The sequence below is a fragment of the Empidonax traillii genome, unplaced genomic scaffold (genome assembly GCF_003031625.1).
Source record: "Empidonax traillii isolate 1590-97213 ecotype Southwest subspecies unplaced genomic scaffold, ASM303162v1 scaffold702:size1046427, whole genome shotgun sequence".
Lineage (NCBI taxonomy): Eukaryota > Metazoa > Chordata > Aves > Passeriformes > Tyrannidae > Empidonax > Empidonax traillii.
This window is the reverse complement of record NW_020955895.1, coordinates 758,371-772,357: the sequence shown is the minus strand read 5'-3', so window position 1 is coordinate 772,357 and position 13,987 is coordinate 758,371. Positions and strand designations below refer to the sequence as shown.

Here is a 13,987-nt window from a genome sequence, read left to right as displayed (position 1 = left end):
ACTGGACCAGGAAGACTCAGAAAGACTAGAAAAACAAAAATCTTAGGAGAGAGAGACACTGAAAAATTTCACCCCTGGGAAATTTGGAGTTTACCACTGAGGGTATCTTGAAGGTCTTGGAAAGCAGATAAACAAGAGCAGTATTAAAATTAGCCTTTGATCTTCCTTCCAACCTTATCATTCAATGGTTCTATAAAATGAGCGGTATTTTAGTGAATTAGAATTTTCAGGCTCAATCAAATCAATTTTATTTAAAGTTATACTGTCATCACCCTATAAAACCCAAAATTGATGTTATTTTCCCATTTGATTAATCTTCTAGAAAAGGAAAGCAAATACTTTTTATTCTACAAGTTGACTAAGAGTATTTTTGTAAAATCTCAAATCAATGTAACGGATATTGATTACATTCTTTAAAATTTTAAGGAAAATGTTAACAATTTATTAGAAAATAAATTGTATCCTTCTGTACCTTATTTCATAACTGCAACAAGTTTTTTTACCATACATATAAGTGTATAAAATATAAGATAAATACACAAAGTATGAACTCCATTAACACATGTAAGAAGAAATTCTGATAGAAGAAAATGGCCCATACAATGCAATCAAAAAAGACTCTGTGTAAAGAATAATGTTTCACTTTTTCCAATAGTTTAAATTCGAAGTTCTTTCTTCAGAAAAATTCAAACCGAAGATTACTGTTTCATTGAAGCTTATTGTAACAGTGGCAGCACAGCAAGCAATCTACACTAGGCTTTTATGACAATCACCTCAAAGGAAAACAATCATTTCATAAAGACTCTAAAAAAAAAAAAATCACTAAAAATTTGATATTGCTCAGAGAGGATTGGACGACTCTCTCTACCATCCTCCCTCCATTTTAGTTTTGAAAGCAATCTGGAAACTACAGCAAATTGCATTTTCGACCTGCTAAAACAGATAAAACATACAGATACATCATACAAATATATATGTATATATAGTGATTTAACAGAGTTCCCTCAAAGCTTAGAAAACCCAATTCTGAAAGGTTGAAGGTAAACATGAAATTTAAGTATCTTTCAAGGATAGTGGTTTTTCTCTGTATTCTTATTATCATCTAAAAGAGCAAGAACAATATAACAGCATATCTTATTTTGAAATGTATTCCAAGAGGAACTAGGGACAAGAGTATGAACACATATAATTTTTATTGACTTTCTATCTGAATAATGGAGCTCTGCAACATACTCTTAGTTCAATCAATACAAATTTAAATATAAGAAAAGCATTTAGTCTTTGGGAAGTCAGTAATGTGACAAGGCCAGAACAGGAAACAAGACAACAACAAGAGATATGAAAAGTAAAGAAACTCTCAAGGAGAAGAAAATAGCATTTAAAATCCCCAAGAAAAGAAGAACATAAGCAGATATAAGAGAAAATGGGAAACTAAGAAAGTGTTTGAAAGAGGAACTAAAAAGAAAAGAAGTGCTCAATTTTAAGCATTTTAGTTCTATATCCTTATTATTCTATAACTCATTACATTTCTCTGGCAATTCATTAGATTCCTCTGACAAATACAGTATGTGATTCTGATATGCAATCAGGAAAAAAAAGAGTTCAAATCATTACTGCATTTTCAGCATTCATATTCCCATTAAATTTCTGACAGACTCACAAAAACGGTTTTTACAATATTCTGAAAATGTGTTGCACACTGGCTTTATATATTACTGCTGTGGACATCTGTAATGTTTGCCTGTATATAGGAAAGTGTTATTTTAGAGAGAAAAGAAAGAAAGTAGCCAAGGGCAACACAATCATTTTTCTCTAAGTAATTTTTTTTCTTCATGGAAAACAGATTATTAGTTACTGCTCTGATATAATACACCTGCTCATGGTTCAAGGCATTCTAAATCACGATGGCTATTCTGAGAATTACTTCATACCAACTGGAATTATTGAAATAGTAGTTTGGCATTTGTGGGACTGCTTGTCTTTGCAAGATCATGTTGAACTTTACTTATAATAGTATTATATAAAAGGTTTTTTTTCTTTATCTTAAGTTCATTCAAGATCTCTTGCCAGAGACACAAACGATATGGACATTCTGAGTCTCACAGATTCACAAATGGGACCAAAATTGTTCTCTTGTTACTAAAATGCCATTCACACAGTAAAGAATTGAACTATCAGAGGATCTTTCCTTCAGAGTACTCCTTGTGTCTCTTGAATTAAATAAACTGAAATTTATTTTCTTAGTGAGGATAAAAGCATATGCCATATTCAATATGGAATAATTTTGTTGCAGCTTTGATGCCATTAGCACAAGTCTTTCTAGTCTGTAAAGAAAAATGTATCATTTTTCTTTATATCAGCTGACATCTCAGGTCTCAGATCATATATTTAGTATTAAATTCTTTGAGAAAATCTGAAAAAAAAAAAAAATCTATCTGTAACTTCAGATTCTCACCAACATCAGGAAACTTTAAGCAGAAATATCTCACGGGCTTAAGGAAGACTGGGAAACTCGTAGCCTCATTTTATAGCACAAATGAGAGCATTTCACCTTGGGGGTTTTTTTCCCCTTAGTTTCCAAATACTGGTCATTTCTACCTGCTTTAATTTAAAGTTTGTTTGAAGTTTTCCTCCAGTGGGTTACTAAGTCTGCCTGAAATGCTTTTACCCCTTTCATGTCTGTAATCCTGTAAAAATGGACTTTTTTTGAATTACTGGAAATATCCGTAACAAAACAAATCAGCCTGATCAAAAAAATCAGTGAGAATAAGACTAAGACACTGTCATAAAATAACAGCTTTGACAGGAATAAAATAAATTTCAGATACACAGAACCACATCGATATACTTGTGAAGCCTGAGTTGAGTCTACTATCAGCACAGCTCAGTAAATCTGAACGTGCAAACCTGACCCCATACCACAGTAGAAACTATTTACACATGATAGTAACAATTATAGAGTCACAGATACTGAATTTGGAGATCATTCTAGAAATTATAACAGCTTTTCCAGTTTGATGAGTGTAAACCACATTCTTCACAAATTAATGATAAAGCTCAAAGGCGAGATGAGCAATTAATGAGCATTTGCTAAAAGTTCCTCAAGAGAATATCAATGATATAAACCCAAACTTTAATTATTCATTGTTTTGAAAAGGGAAACACTATTTTTATTACACGTAATAAATATTTTGGTCCTAAGTAAAGTTGTTTGTTTGGTTACTGCTGTAACAGCTCTAAAATGTTGTGTAAATTAGCTAGAACATTGTCAAAGTGGAAAGATTGGAATTTGTCTTTTCTAAAATACAGACCATTATACTGGTTGCTAAATAATATTAGGTGACCTGCAATAAGGAAAGTAGTTTTTTATTTCTAACTTGCTGATTCTGATTTTTGTCATGTGAATCACCTGAGAAAATGAAGAGTATGGGGAATAACTAAAGAATTTCTTAATCATGATATCAGTTGAATTCTGAAATATCCAAATAAGCAACAGACAGTCTGGGACTTATTTCTATTCAGAATTGATAAGACACTATAAAAGAATAGAGATACTACCAAATAAAAATATAATAAAAATATAAAAAAAATCCTAAATTGAAATTCTGAAAATGTGGACTGCAAAATTAATACGATTTTAACTTCCTATGGGGCATGTAGACGTGACGACAGTTTATTTTGCATGCACATGTTTGTATTTTACACACAGCACTGCACTTGAAAAAGACACACCTAACAGTTTCTAAATCCTGCTTCAGTGCCTATCGGTAGTGAATAACCAGGGGAACGCATTCCCCCCTCCTCTTTTGGTTCATGTTGGTTTTTCATCTTGATTACTGAGCTGAAAAGTCTCTAAGTGATGTCAGAAAACAAGTTCTAGAATGTCTTAGGTGGAAAAAATTGCTTAATCATGAATGCTAACAGGCAGCACATAACTGCACGTTCAAAATTAACCTTCTGAATCCTCAGCTAATACTGATCAATATCATGATGTCACAGATTAATCCATTTCTTAAAAATATATAGTAAATTCCCCATAGTCCATAGATATATAAATATACACATACACATACACATATATATATCTATACCTCCCATGCATATTAAATATACATGAAAAAGGTATCAAACTTCCAACAATTTAGGAATTGTTATTAAGATTCTCAGAAAATCTTATAAGCAACAACCTAACATTTCAACACCCCTTTGTCCCTCAAGAATAGGGACAGCTTTAATGAGTCCTTAGATTGCCACATCAGCCACACATTTGGATAATCCAAGCCAATAATTTCACACAGAAAAGTGAAATAAGCTCTCAGTAAATTGCCACAACATCTATTAACATCCTGAATACTGAAAACACACTGAATTTCAACTTACCAGTACTAACACAACTTTCTCCATCCTTACTGAGCTTCCAGCCTTCGTAACATGAGCACTTGACAGTGTTTTTATGCTGTTCACATACTTGGCTGCACTTCAGGTGCTTGGTACAGTAATCCATAACCTCACAAGTTTTGTTGTCTGTACCAAGACTGAATCCTGCAGGGCAGGAGCACACAATTCTTCCCCCAGGAACCACAGAACACTGATGGCTACATCCACCATTGTTAAGTGAACATTCATCTGAAATAACACGAAGAAAAAAATAAAAAATTGAGGGCTACAAGGGCTCTCAGTTATATTGTATATTGTTAAAGTCACCAGGGCAACTAAAACACAGAAAAGGCCTCTAAGAAGAACAAACCAAATTTTACATTTCTAAACCAGGTTTCTATACTTATTTTTAGCGTTATCTAATGTGTAAATATTCATCATGGAAAGGATGCCCTGACAGACTTGAGAGGATGGCCTGTGAAAAACACATGAAGTTCAACAGGGCCAAGTGCAAGGACTTACACCTGGGTCAGGGCAGCCTCAAGCACCAACACAGGCTGGGTGGAGAATGGGTTGAGAAAAGCCCTGAGAAGCTGTTGGTAGGTGAGAGCATGACCTGGAAATGTTTTCTTGCAGCCCAGGAAGCCAACTGTGCCCTGGGCTGCATCAAATAAAGGGTGGAGAAGGAAGGAGATTTTTTTCCCTTGAATTCTTGTGAGACCCCACCTGAAGCACTACATACAGGTCTGGGGAATATAGGGAGACCTGGACTCTCCCAGCATAGGGAGAACATGGACCTGTTGGAGCAAGTCCAGAGGAGGCCATGAAGATGCTCAGAGGGCTGAAGCACCTCTGCTATGGAGAAAGGTTGAGAGTTGGGATTGCTCAGGCTGGAGAAGAGATAGCTCTTAGAGCACCTTTCAGTATCTAAGGGGCTCCAAGGGAGCTAAAGATGGATTTTAGACAAGGGCCTGGAGTGACAGGACAAGGGGAAATGGTTTCAAAGGGAAAGAGGGCAGGGTTAGATTAGATATTAAGAAGAAATTTTTGACTGGGAGGGCAGTGAGGCCCTGGCACAGGTTGCCAAGTTCCCTGGTACAGGTTCCATTTCTGGAAGTGTTCCAGCCCAGGCCAGATGTGGCTTTGGGCAACCTGATCTAGTGGAAGGTGTCCCAGCTCACGGCAAGAGAGTTGGAACTGGATGATTTTTAAAGTGCCTTCTAACATTCTATGATATGAACTCAAGATCTTGTACTTGGAGAGAACTGCAAATGATTCCTACATACCAATGCCTTTTAAATTGTTTACCTCCAAGAGTATTTTAAGGCGGTTGAAAATGAAAGACTTAACTAAGGAACTAGGTTTTCTCTAATTTGAAGAAAACTGATACGTCAAGCATAAACTCAGTATGATTTTAATTTTAAAAAAATCCTCATATGGCTTATGGTGATAAAATTTCAGTAAGATTAACCTGGGAACATTTTTTCCAACAGTAAGCATCGAGACAGACAATATCAAGAGTAATCAGAGAAATGTGTCTAAAAGAAGTACCACAAAGATCGCCTTCATCAGATCCATCAGGACAATCTCTTCTCCCATTGCAGAGCTTCTCAGGCTGTAGGCAGATGGAGGTATCATTAGCACAAGGGTATTTTGGTGGTCCACACATATAGCCCTCGCAATTATCCTCATCAGACTGATCCTCACAATCAATATCGCCATCACAAAGCCACGCTTTGCTAATGCATCTCCCTTGGAGAAAAGAGACAATAAACACAGGAAATCAGACTTGTAGTAAACTTTAGGGAAAAAAGCTTCAGTGACAACATATAGATTTTTTTTTTTAAATTATGCTTTTCTATTAATAGCACTTTTCTCTGATAAACAGAAAGAAACCAACTTATATTCTGAAGCATCATCCACAACACTGTTGACAGACTAGTTTTCCAAACACCACCAATCCTAGTTATTTCCTGCATACAGGCAGGACACATACTCATAGTCTGTTAAATATATCAAGCAATACTAAAATGGGTTTTGTTTTGTGTTGGTTTTTTTGTTTGCTTTTGTTTTAATTTCTGCCTTTCTTCATCTCTTTGCCCCCAGCCCTCCATGGGAGCAATGCTTCAGTGTAAGAGTTTCTACTAGCATGGGCTTGAGAAGCAAAAATCCTTCTAGGAAGTACACACAACACATTCCCAGATGATGTCAGATAAATGATCAGCTTTTACATAAAATAACTACAGTAGAGGAAATTTCTCACATGATTTCAGTTTTGCCAAACCAGTGCTCAGATCAGTGCCTTCACTTCTCAAAAGGGGAAAAAGATTTCCACCGTTGTGCTGACCATCAGTGTTTAGAGATGAAACATAGTTTCTTGATTAAAAAAGGGGTTTGAAATTTTAAAAAATGTAATACAGGTATTAAATTAGAATCAACAAAGATGGGGATTTTAATAGGAGAAAAAGAGTCAAGATTGGGAATGCTGCCACTTAAAGGTGGCAGTACATGTGTCTGTCCCTGTCCAAAGCTGATTTTCAACTTTGAAACATAAACTTATTACTTTTTATTTTTTTATAATTTTAATTTTTTATTTCCTATTTATTTGTATTGCTTTTTAAATTTTATTTTTATTTTTAAAATTTTTATTATTTTTATTGTTTAATTTTTTGTATTTTTATTATTCTTAATTTTTAAAATATTTTTATTATTTTTTAATGTTTTTATATTTGTAATTCTATTTTTAAAAAAATAATGATTTTTAAAAATATATTTTTCTAATTTTTTATTTTTAATTTTTATTCTTAAAATTTTATTTTTAAATTTTTATTTATTATTTCTTTCCTATTATTTTTATTTTTTAGTTTTATTTCCATTTCCATTTTTAATTTTTCTTTTATTTTTTAATTTTTTAATTTTTTCTTTTTTAATTTTTTATTTTATTTTTTTATTTCTATTTTTCTTAAGTTTTTTATTTTTATTTTTTCATTTTAAAATTTTTTTATTTTTCATTTTTTTTTTATTTTTTTCCCCTTTTTTTAATTTTTAATTTTTTTCCTTTTTTTAAATTTTTTTTTTTTCCTATTAGCTCTTCAGTTAGAGAAAATCAAGTTGTAATGGGAAAGAAGGTCTTGAAAGTGTTTAGATCCACTGAGAGCAGTGCTGGTGGATGCCCAGGGACTCAATGGCAATGCCTGAGACTGATAAACCTGCACAACATCAACTTACATGACTTTCTGCCCAACCCTCCCAGTTTAGCAGCAGTCTTCCCAGTAGGAAACAGAGATGGATTATGACTTGGAGGGGGGAAAGCAAGTGAGTGAGTGTGTAAAATAATCAGCTGGGTAAAACTAACATGGCTTCTCCTTCAATACACCTCAGTGATAAACCTGCTACGGGCTGTCTTTTGCTCTGTATCTACTGTGACACAGTTCAGTATCAAACCACCACAAAGGAGATTCTGTGCTCTCTCCAGACACTGTCCCCAACTCCACTGCCTGCTGTGATAATACAGAACCAGATTTCAGTCTCTTTGGAAGGAAACATTTGCTTAAGATCAGTGCAACACTTCCTTTGCTTGTGTGGGGTGCTGATGTTCTCACAGAATGTCAGGGGGATAAAAGACAGGGAAAAAAGAGACTGGAAAAATACTTTTCTGCAGCACTCACAAAGCAAAGGTGGGAGTCTTTGCACTTTTGGTGAAGAAAAGCAAGAAAAACTTCAGGACCATACTATACTGAGTGTGGTTTCAAACAACAGAACATCGTTTTACCAGCGCAAAAATCACCTGGAAACAGGGAGGGTGTCAATTAGAATGAAAAGCTTCCACTATTTTATTTAGTGATCAAAGTCCCAAATATCCTATAATGAACAGACAGAACTGCAGAAACACAAGGAATCAGAATTGCATGCATGTTAGGTATGTAGTTTGTCATTACATGCAATCACAAAGGTTTCAAAAAAATTATCCCTATTTTTCATTATCTTGAATGATCATTGATTTTTTATGATATTATAAAACAGCAGTAGAATGCAAGCTAATGGAAAATACCAACATCAACTAACCAGAATCCAAAGTTGCTTCCAGCAGAGCTCCTAATCTGTTATTTTAATCTTTTATACATTCAAATGTTTACAGGGTAAAACAGTTTTCCTGCCTCTCTCATACCTTAGTGAAGATAGGTTTTATAATGAAAGATTCATCTTTCATCATGATATATATGACAGGTTCTTAAGTAGAATATACTTTCAAGGAATTAATCTTTGCCAAAATCTTAAAGAGATGGACTTAATGAAATATTATGACTGTCTTGAAATCATTACTTAAAATTCACTGAGGTATTTTTTTTCTTTATTGCCTCTTAGGGAAACTCACATTTCTGGTTTCCAGGAACCTTTTTAGATAAACTCCATGAGAAATTAATTGCCTCAGTGGATATATCTGGTCTTTTCCATTGCTCTTTTGTGTAACACTGAAGAAATATGTGTAACACAGGGAAGCAGAAGGCCTGAAGCAACAAGTATATGGGAAAGCCTGATTCAAATGCTTCTTTTTTTTTATTTCCTACAAATATTAGCAAATACAAGAGAATTATCTGGTTTTATACCTTCCATTGTTTGTTGGGATGCCGAGCCCAGGAGGTTTTTGGACTGATTACATTTTCAACCTTAGGAAAACTACTTTGACAGAGCATTAATTGCATTGAGTTTCCTCTTATAGCTAATTCTTGCTGCCTAAAGCTGAGATGCCTTCCTAATCTGTAGAATGGGCTCAATCTTGTTCCCATCAAAATGAAGAATGTTCAAATGTGACATATTAGATAAAGTGTTGTGATGGTCAATGATCTTGATTGTAAAACATCTGTGAGACTTAAAGACATTATTTGAAGAACATGGACATTTCTCATATTCAAAGCTTTTAGTAGAAAGTAGATCTTTATCAATGCCTCCTGTATGAGACAGAACCAAAAAAAAAAAAAAAAAAAAAGGGCCTAAAGGAAATATTTGTTACCACAGAAAACAATGAACTGAGGATAAAAATACAGGATTTGAATAACATAGATAATTTTCTAGTTTACTTGCTCTGGTGACTTCTTTGTATTCCCATTTATAATGTCAACTGAACCCACCTCTTCACCGAAAATTTCATCAGAGAGATTGTTATGTCAAAAAGGTTATTAAAATAGTTGTACAAGAGGTAAAGCTCTAAAGATCTGAAAGTATGAGAGAAGACAGAGCAAGCAGGAAGCAACACTGGCAAACCCACCTTATGACTAATACCTTTTCCACCCAACCTTTGAATTCTTCCATGTGTCCCATTGTTACATTCTAATTAAATCTTCTCCTCCTTCAAAATCCCTCCCATTCTGTAACTCCAAAGTAGCTCTTTCTTCCTCATCAACCCTCAGAGAACCTGTAGGGCAGCCTCCCCCCAATTTCCTCATCATATTTCCGGACAACCTTTCCTTCCCAGCCTTCCTCAGTACCAGCTTCTCTCTACTCTCCTCTACTTGTCACACACCCACATCTGGAGTCTCATGCTCCCCCATCCAGACAGAACCAGTGCTGATGGGCTCTTCTTCCAGTATTCCTGTGATAATCACCCACTGACTCTATTTCCTCTACATACATTCCTTCATTTCCATTCCAAAGGAACCTTACACTTCTTTCCTCATCTTTATTTCCCCTTCTAATATATTATTAAAATGTGAGAAAAAAAAAAGTGTAAAATAATAGCCCACAGGGTAGCATTAAAATGGTAAGATACAAAACTAACTGCTGCTTGAAAAATGATAAAGAACTGTATGACAAGTAAACATAAAGTTCAGATCTACTGCTTACTAAACTGAAGTATTCATGGCTCTTTTGCATTTGTCTTCACAGAAGTACTTTATTATGATCATCAGAGTAATTAGATGACTTTTTAAGTAAGATTGCAGAGATTCTGCTCCTGCTCCAGCATTACTAACTGAAAAGGCGGGAGATGGAATAAAAAGGACAGATTTATGTAGTACATAAAACTGAGATGAAGTACATGCCTGCAATAATTTTCAGAATCAGAATTTAAAATAGAAAGTGGAGTCTTATTCTAATTTAAATTAATCTAGTCTAATTTAAAAGAAGTCTAATGTAATTTAAAACTAGAAAATGATTGTCTAGAAGCAGCCCGACAGCAGTCAATCTCAATTAGGTAGATACTGCATCTCATATCCTACTGCTACACAACTTCTAGTATAGTTTTCATCACACATCACCACAAAAAAACATGTGATGCTCTTGAAAAAATTAGAAAAGCAATTCTGAAATCTGGAAACTCAAGTACCCTGAAGCACTTTGGCTGACTTTGGATTCCACAGCTCAAGAACCGTCCGGGTTTAAAGTTCCAGCAGGACCAACAGAAATACTAAGGGTTTAAAAATATAAAACAAAAATAGAAGACAAGCAAGGGGAAAGTATCTGTTTATTCAGCAAATAATGTGGTTAAAGAGAAAGATGACAGAAGCCTTTTGATATTCAAATAGTAAGATAACTTATTAGGAAAAAAAAAAGATGAGACCACCACTACTTAAGCAGAAAAGTCATATTTTTCACTCAATGCTGACAAATGCTGTATTTGTAACACGGCACTCACACCTGTGGCACTGTGACAGAATAACCAGACCCAACAAAAACTACAGTAAGGAAAGACCCTGCACCTCCTATTTATGGAAAAGAATAAAATGAAAATGAAATAACCAAAAAGTGGGCAGTGAAATCTCACTGTTATTGTTCTCACCAACTGTCATTTCTCTCCCAAAACACTGAGTGCCTCAGCTCCACATACACATTGCTACCCCGACCCATCACATGCTGTATTAGTAATCCAGATGCCACCACCCAGCAATCTGTAAGGAGAAAATTAGCCAATAGCTCCTCATCTGTACTATTCTCATAAATGTGGGAGCCAGGCAGCATTATTTCTTTAGAATAATCCACAGAGAAAATTGCATTTCTCCTGCAACATGACTATTTCTCACAAACCCATTATTACCCCTTTGCCCTACCACACAGAATTAAACTGAGAAGTAGCTAAACAAAAAACTGCCTTTGCTGTTTTCTGTTGCAGTGCAATGCCTCCTCCAGAACAGCAGTTTTGCTCCTTCCAGGACTGATGGAAGGAAAATCGTGAAAGAAAACAATTATGGATGAAACTGTCACAGCTGATACCTGAAGCGGGGTATTTCCACCCAACTAACAAGCATGACTTCATTTTCTCCTAAATCAAAACCATAAACCTTTGAATTTAACCCAAATGTTTGATGAAAACATATTTTTTTGCTGTATTTCCGTGTGGCAGCCAGAGATGTCATCCTTCATCCTGTAAAGTGAGATACTGCCCTCCTTACGCCTGACTGCAAACATAGAGGAGTATATAATGAGGTAACGTAGTTTAGAAGTGAAACTGTGGACTTAAAAAGGTTGTTCTAGTTCTTTGCTGCAGAGACAACTCATTCAAAGGGTTATGCTGAAATTAAATACTTTTTATTTTTTATTTATAAAAGCTATTTCATTACTGCAGTTGTACTTGGGAAAATTTTAGCTCACCACCAGAATGGGTTTTTCACTCTCTATATCTAAAATCATTCAGGTTAAGCAAGAAACCAAAGCACAGCCTAGGAAACAAGCTTTTGTAAAAAACAATCAAGCCTAATAACTAAAATCTACACTTCATATTGTATTCTCCACTGCCTCTAACCTCATTCTTTGATTTCTATTAACTAAAGTAGTAACATCTCATTAGTTTTCCAAATGCAATTGCTGAAAATAAACCTCATCTCTTGAGATTCCACCTTTCTTGCCTCTCATAATTCAGCTTTAGTCATTTGGGTTGGTATTACCTTTTCCCCATCTAAGCACCAGCAAGAAGTGGATTTCCTGGGTCAGGGTTTCCATCAGTCTATTTAAAGAATCAGGCCATTCTATTAGAAGGCAATAATTTACTTATTGAAACTATTTTATTTAACAGCTGCTTATTCTACAGATCTTTTTGGAAATGGTAGGAACACAAAAGGAAGTGTTTTATTTAGACAAAATTCAGCACTCCATATTTTCTTCTTCTGGACATTATGATTCCTATAACTTTAAAATTCAAACAAGAGCAAACTGCTTTTAGACAGAGCTCACATAACTAGTCTGCAACATTTATCATGATTAGCTATAAAACAGGCATTAGAATGGGTTTTCCTTTCTCATAATAATTATAATTGCCTAATAAAAATAATATTAGTATTTATTATAATCTGAATTAAATTTGGTTTTGAGAGTTATTTTAGCCTTAATATTCCATTAAGCTTTGAAAGAAATTACAAAAATATTAATACAATGTTGACATATATTATTTCTTCCTTAAATGGACTTTTCTATTAAAAAAATATTCCATCTAAAGATTATTTGGCCAAGTCTTCTCATGTAATGATTGTCACATTCTTTTTACATTTTTAAACGAAGTATACTTAGGGAAAAATTATTTTAAACAGTCTCAAAGAATATATTTTTCTTCCAGTGCCACAGTTCTCATTCTTTGAAGTCTTCTAGCTAATTACTTTATACCACTTTATTCAACTGACTTTGAAGGCCACAGACAGAAAATAGAAGAAAATACCTGGACTTTGGAGTACTATTAAATGCTACATTTAAATATTTGGTTTGATGTGCTATCATAGAGAATAATTTCAGCTTTAAGTAAGCTCAGAACTCATCCATTTCATATTGTAAATCAGAAAGCAAGTTCAGGGATGCGAATGAATATTATTTTCCTGGTATGAATACAATCAGCAACCTCACCTTGGGAGTATTAATTATTAAAAGCAGTACTCAAACAGCAGATATGTAATCAAACTACACACACACACACACACACCCTGAGCAAATGAGAGCAAAACACATCTGCAAGCACATACCTGTACTCTGGCAAGAGAACTTGGTTTTTTCATCACACAGTCGGAGAGTTCCATTACAGCCCTTTTCATCACTCCCATCTTCACAGTCCTTTTCTCCATCACAGCGCCACAACTCAGGGACACAGTTCCCATCAGGACTGCACTGAAATTCCCTCCCATTGCACCTTCCAGGAGAGGGAGTTTCTTAGAAAAATAAGAATTACATTGAAGAATTTTGCTCATGTGTTTTGTTGTTTTGTTTTTTTTTCCTTCCAAGTCTATATTGGCTTAGAATCCTGCTTCCTAACAAAAGCCAAAATCAGAGTCCTCAAATATAACAGTCAAAACTCACTATTCCATCCTAACTCATCACTCCAACACAAGCTTCAGAAAAGCTCTTTCTTATCCTGCTCACTCTCTTCACTCCTCTCCTCCACTTCGGGCTTAAGGAAAATAAATTTTTTTAGTTCTTTTTCTCACAGAGGTCAGACAGGAATGAGTTTGGAGATGCAAGGATGACCAAGGCCAAGCAAATCTTCCTGGTGCTTCACACACCCTGCCTTTCATTCTCAAGCTACTTTCCCTCCTCCTCCCACAGTCTCTTTCATCCAACAAAGTCCATCTGCTAGTTCACAAAACACGAGAGGTCACACCTGTGCTCTAACAAGGCCCCCAAACCTGCCTGGCTCGTG

General features: G+C 34.9%; 1 protein-coding gene across 6 annotated transcripts in view; it reads right to left on the bottom strand.

The window, feature by feature from the left end:
- The window catches only part of LRP1B (LDL receptor related protein 1B), a 671,639-nt gene that overhangs the window by 200,017 nt on the left and 457,635 nt on the right, over nt 1–13,987 (bottom strand). For all 6 annotated transcript variants that reach the window (XM_027900055.1, XM_027900058.1, XM_027900056.1 and 3 more), the window contains exons 20-22: nt 13,317–13,499; nt 5,929–6,129; nt 4,381–4,626 (exon numbers count right to left, since the gene is read on the bottom strand). In XM_027900055.1, the coding sequence (XP_027755856.1) occupies nt 4,381–4,626; nt 5,929–6,129; nt 13,317–13,499 (630 nt within the window). The remainder of the gene's footprint in view (nt 1–4,380; nt 4,627–5,928; nt 6,130–13,316; nt 13,500–13,987) is intronic.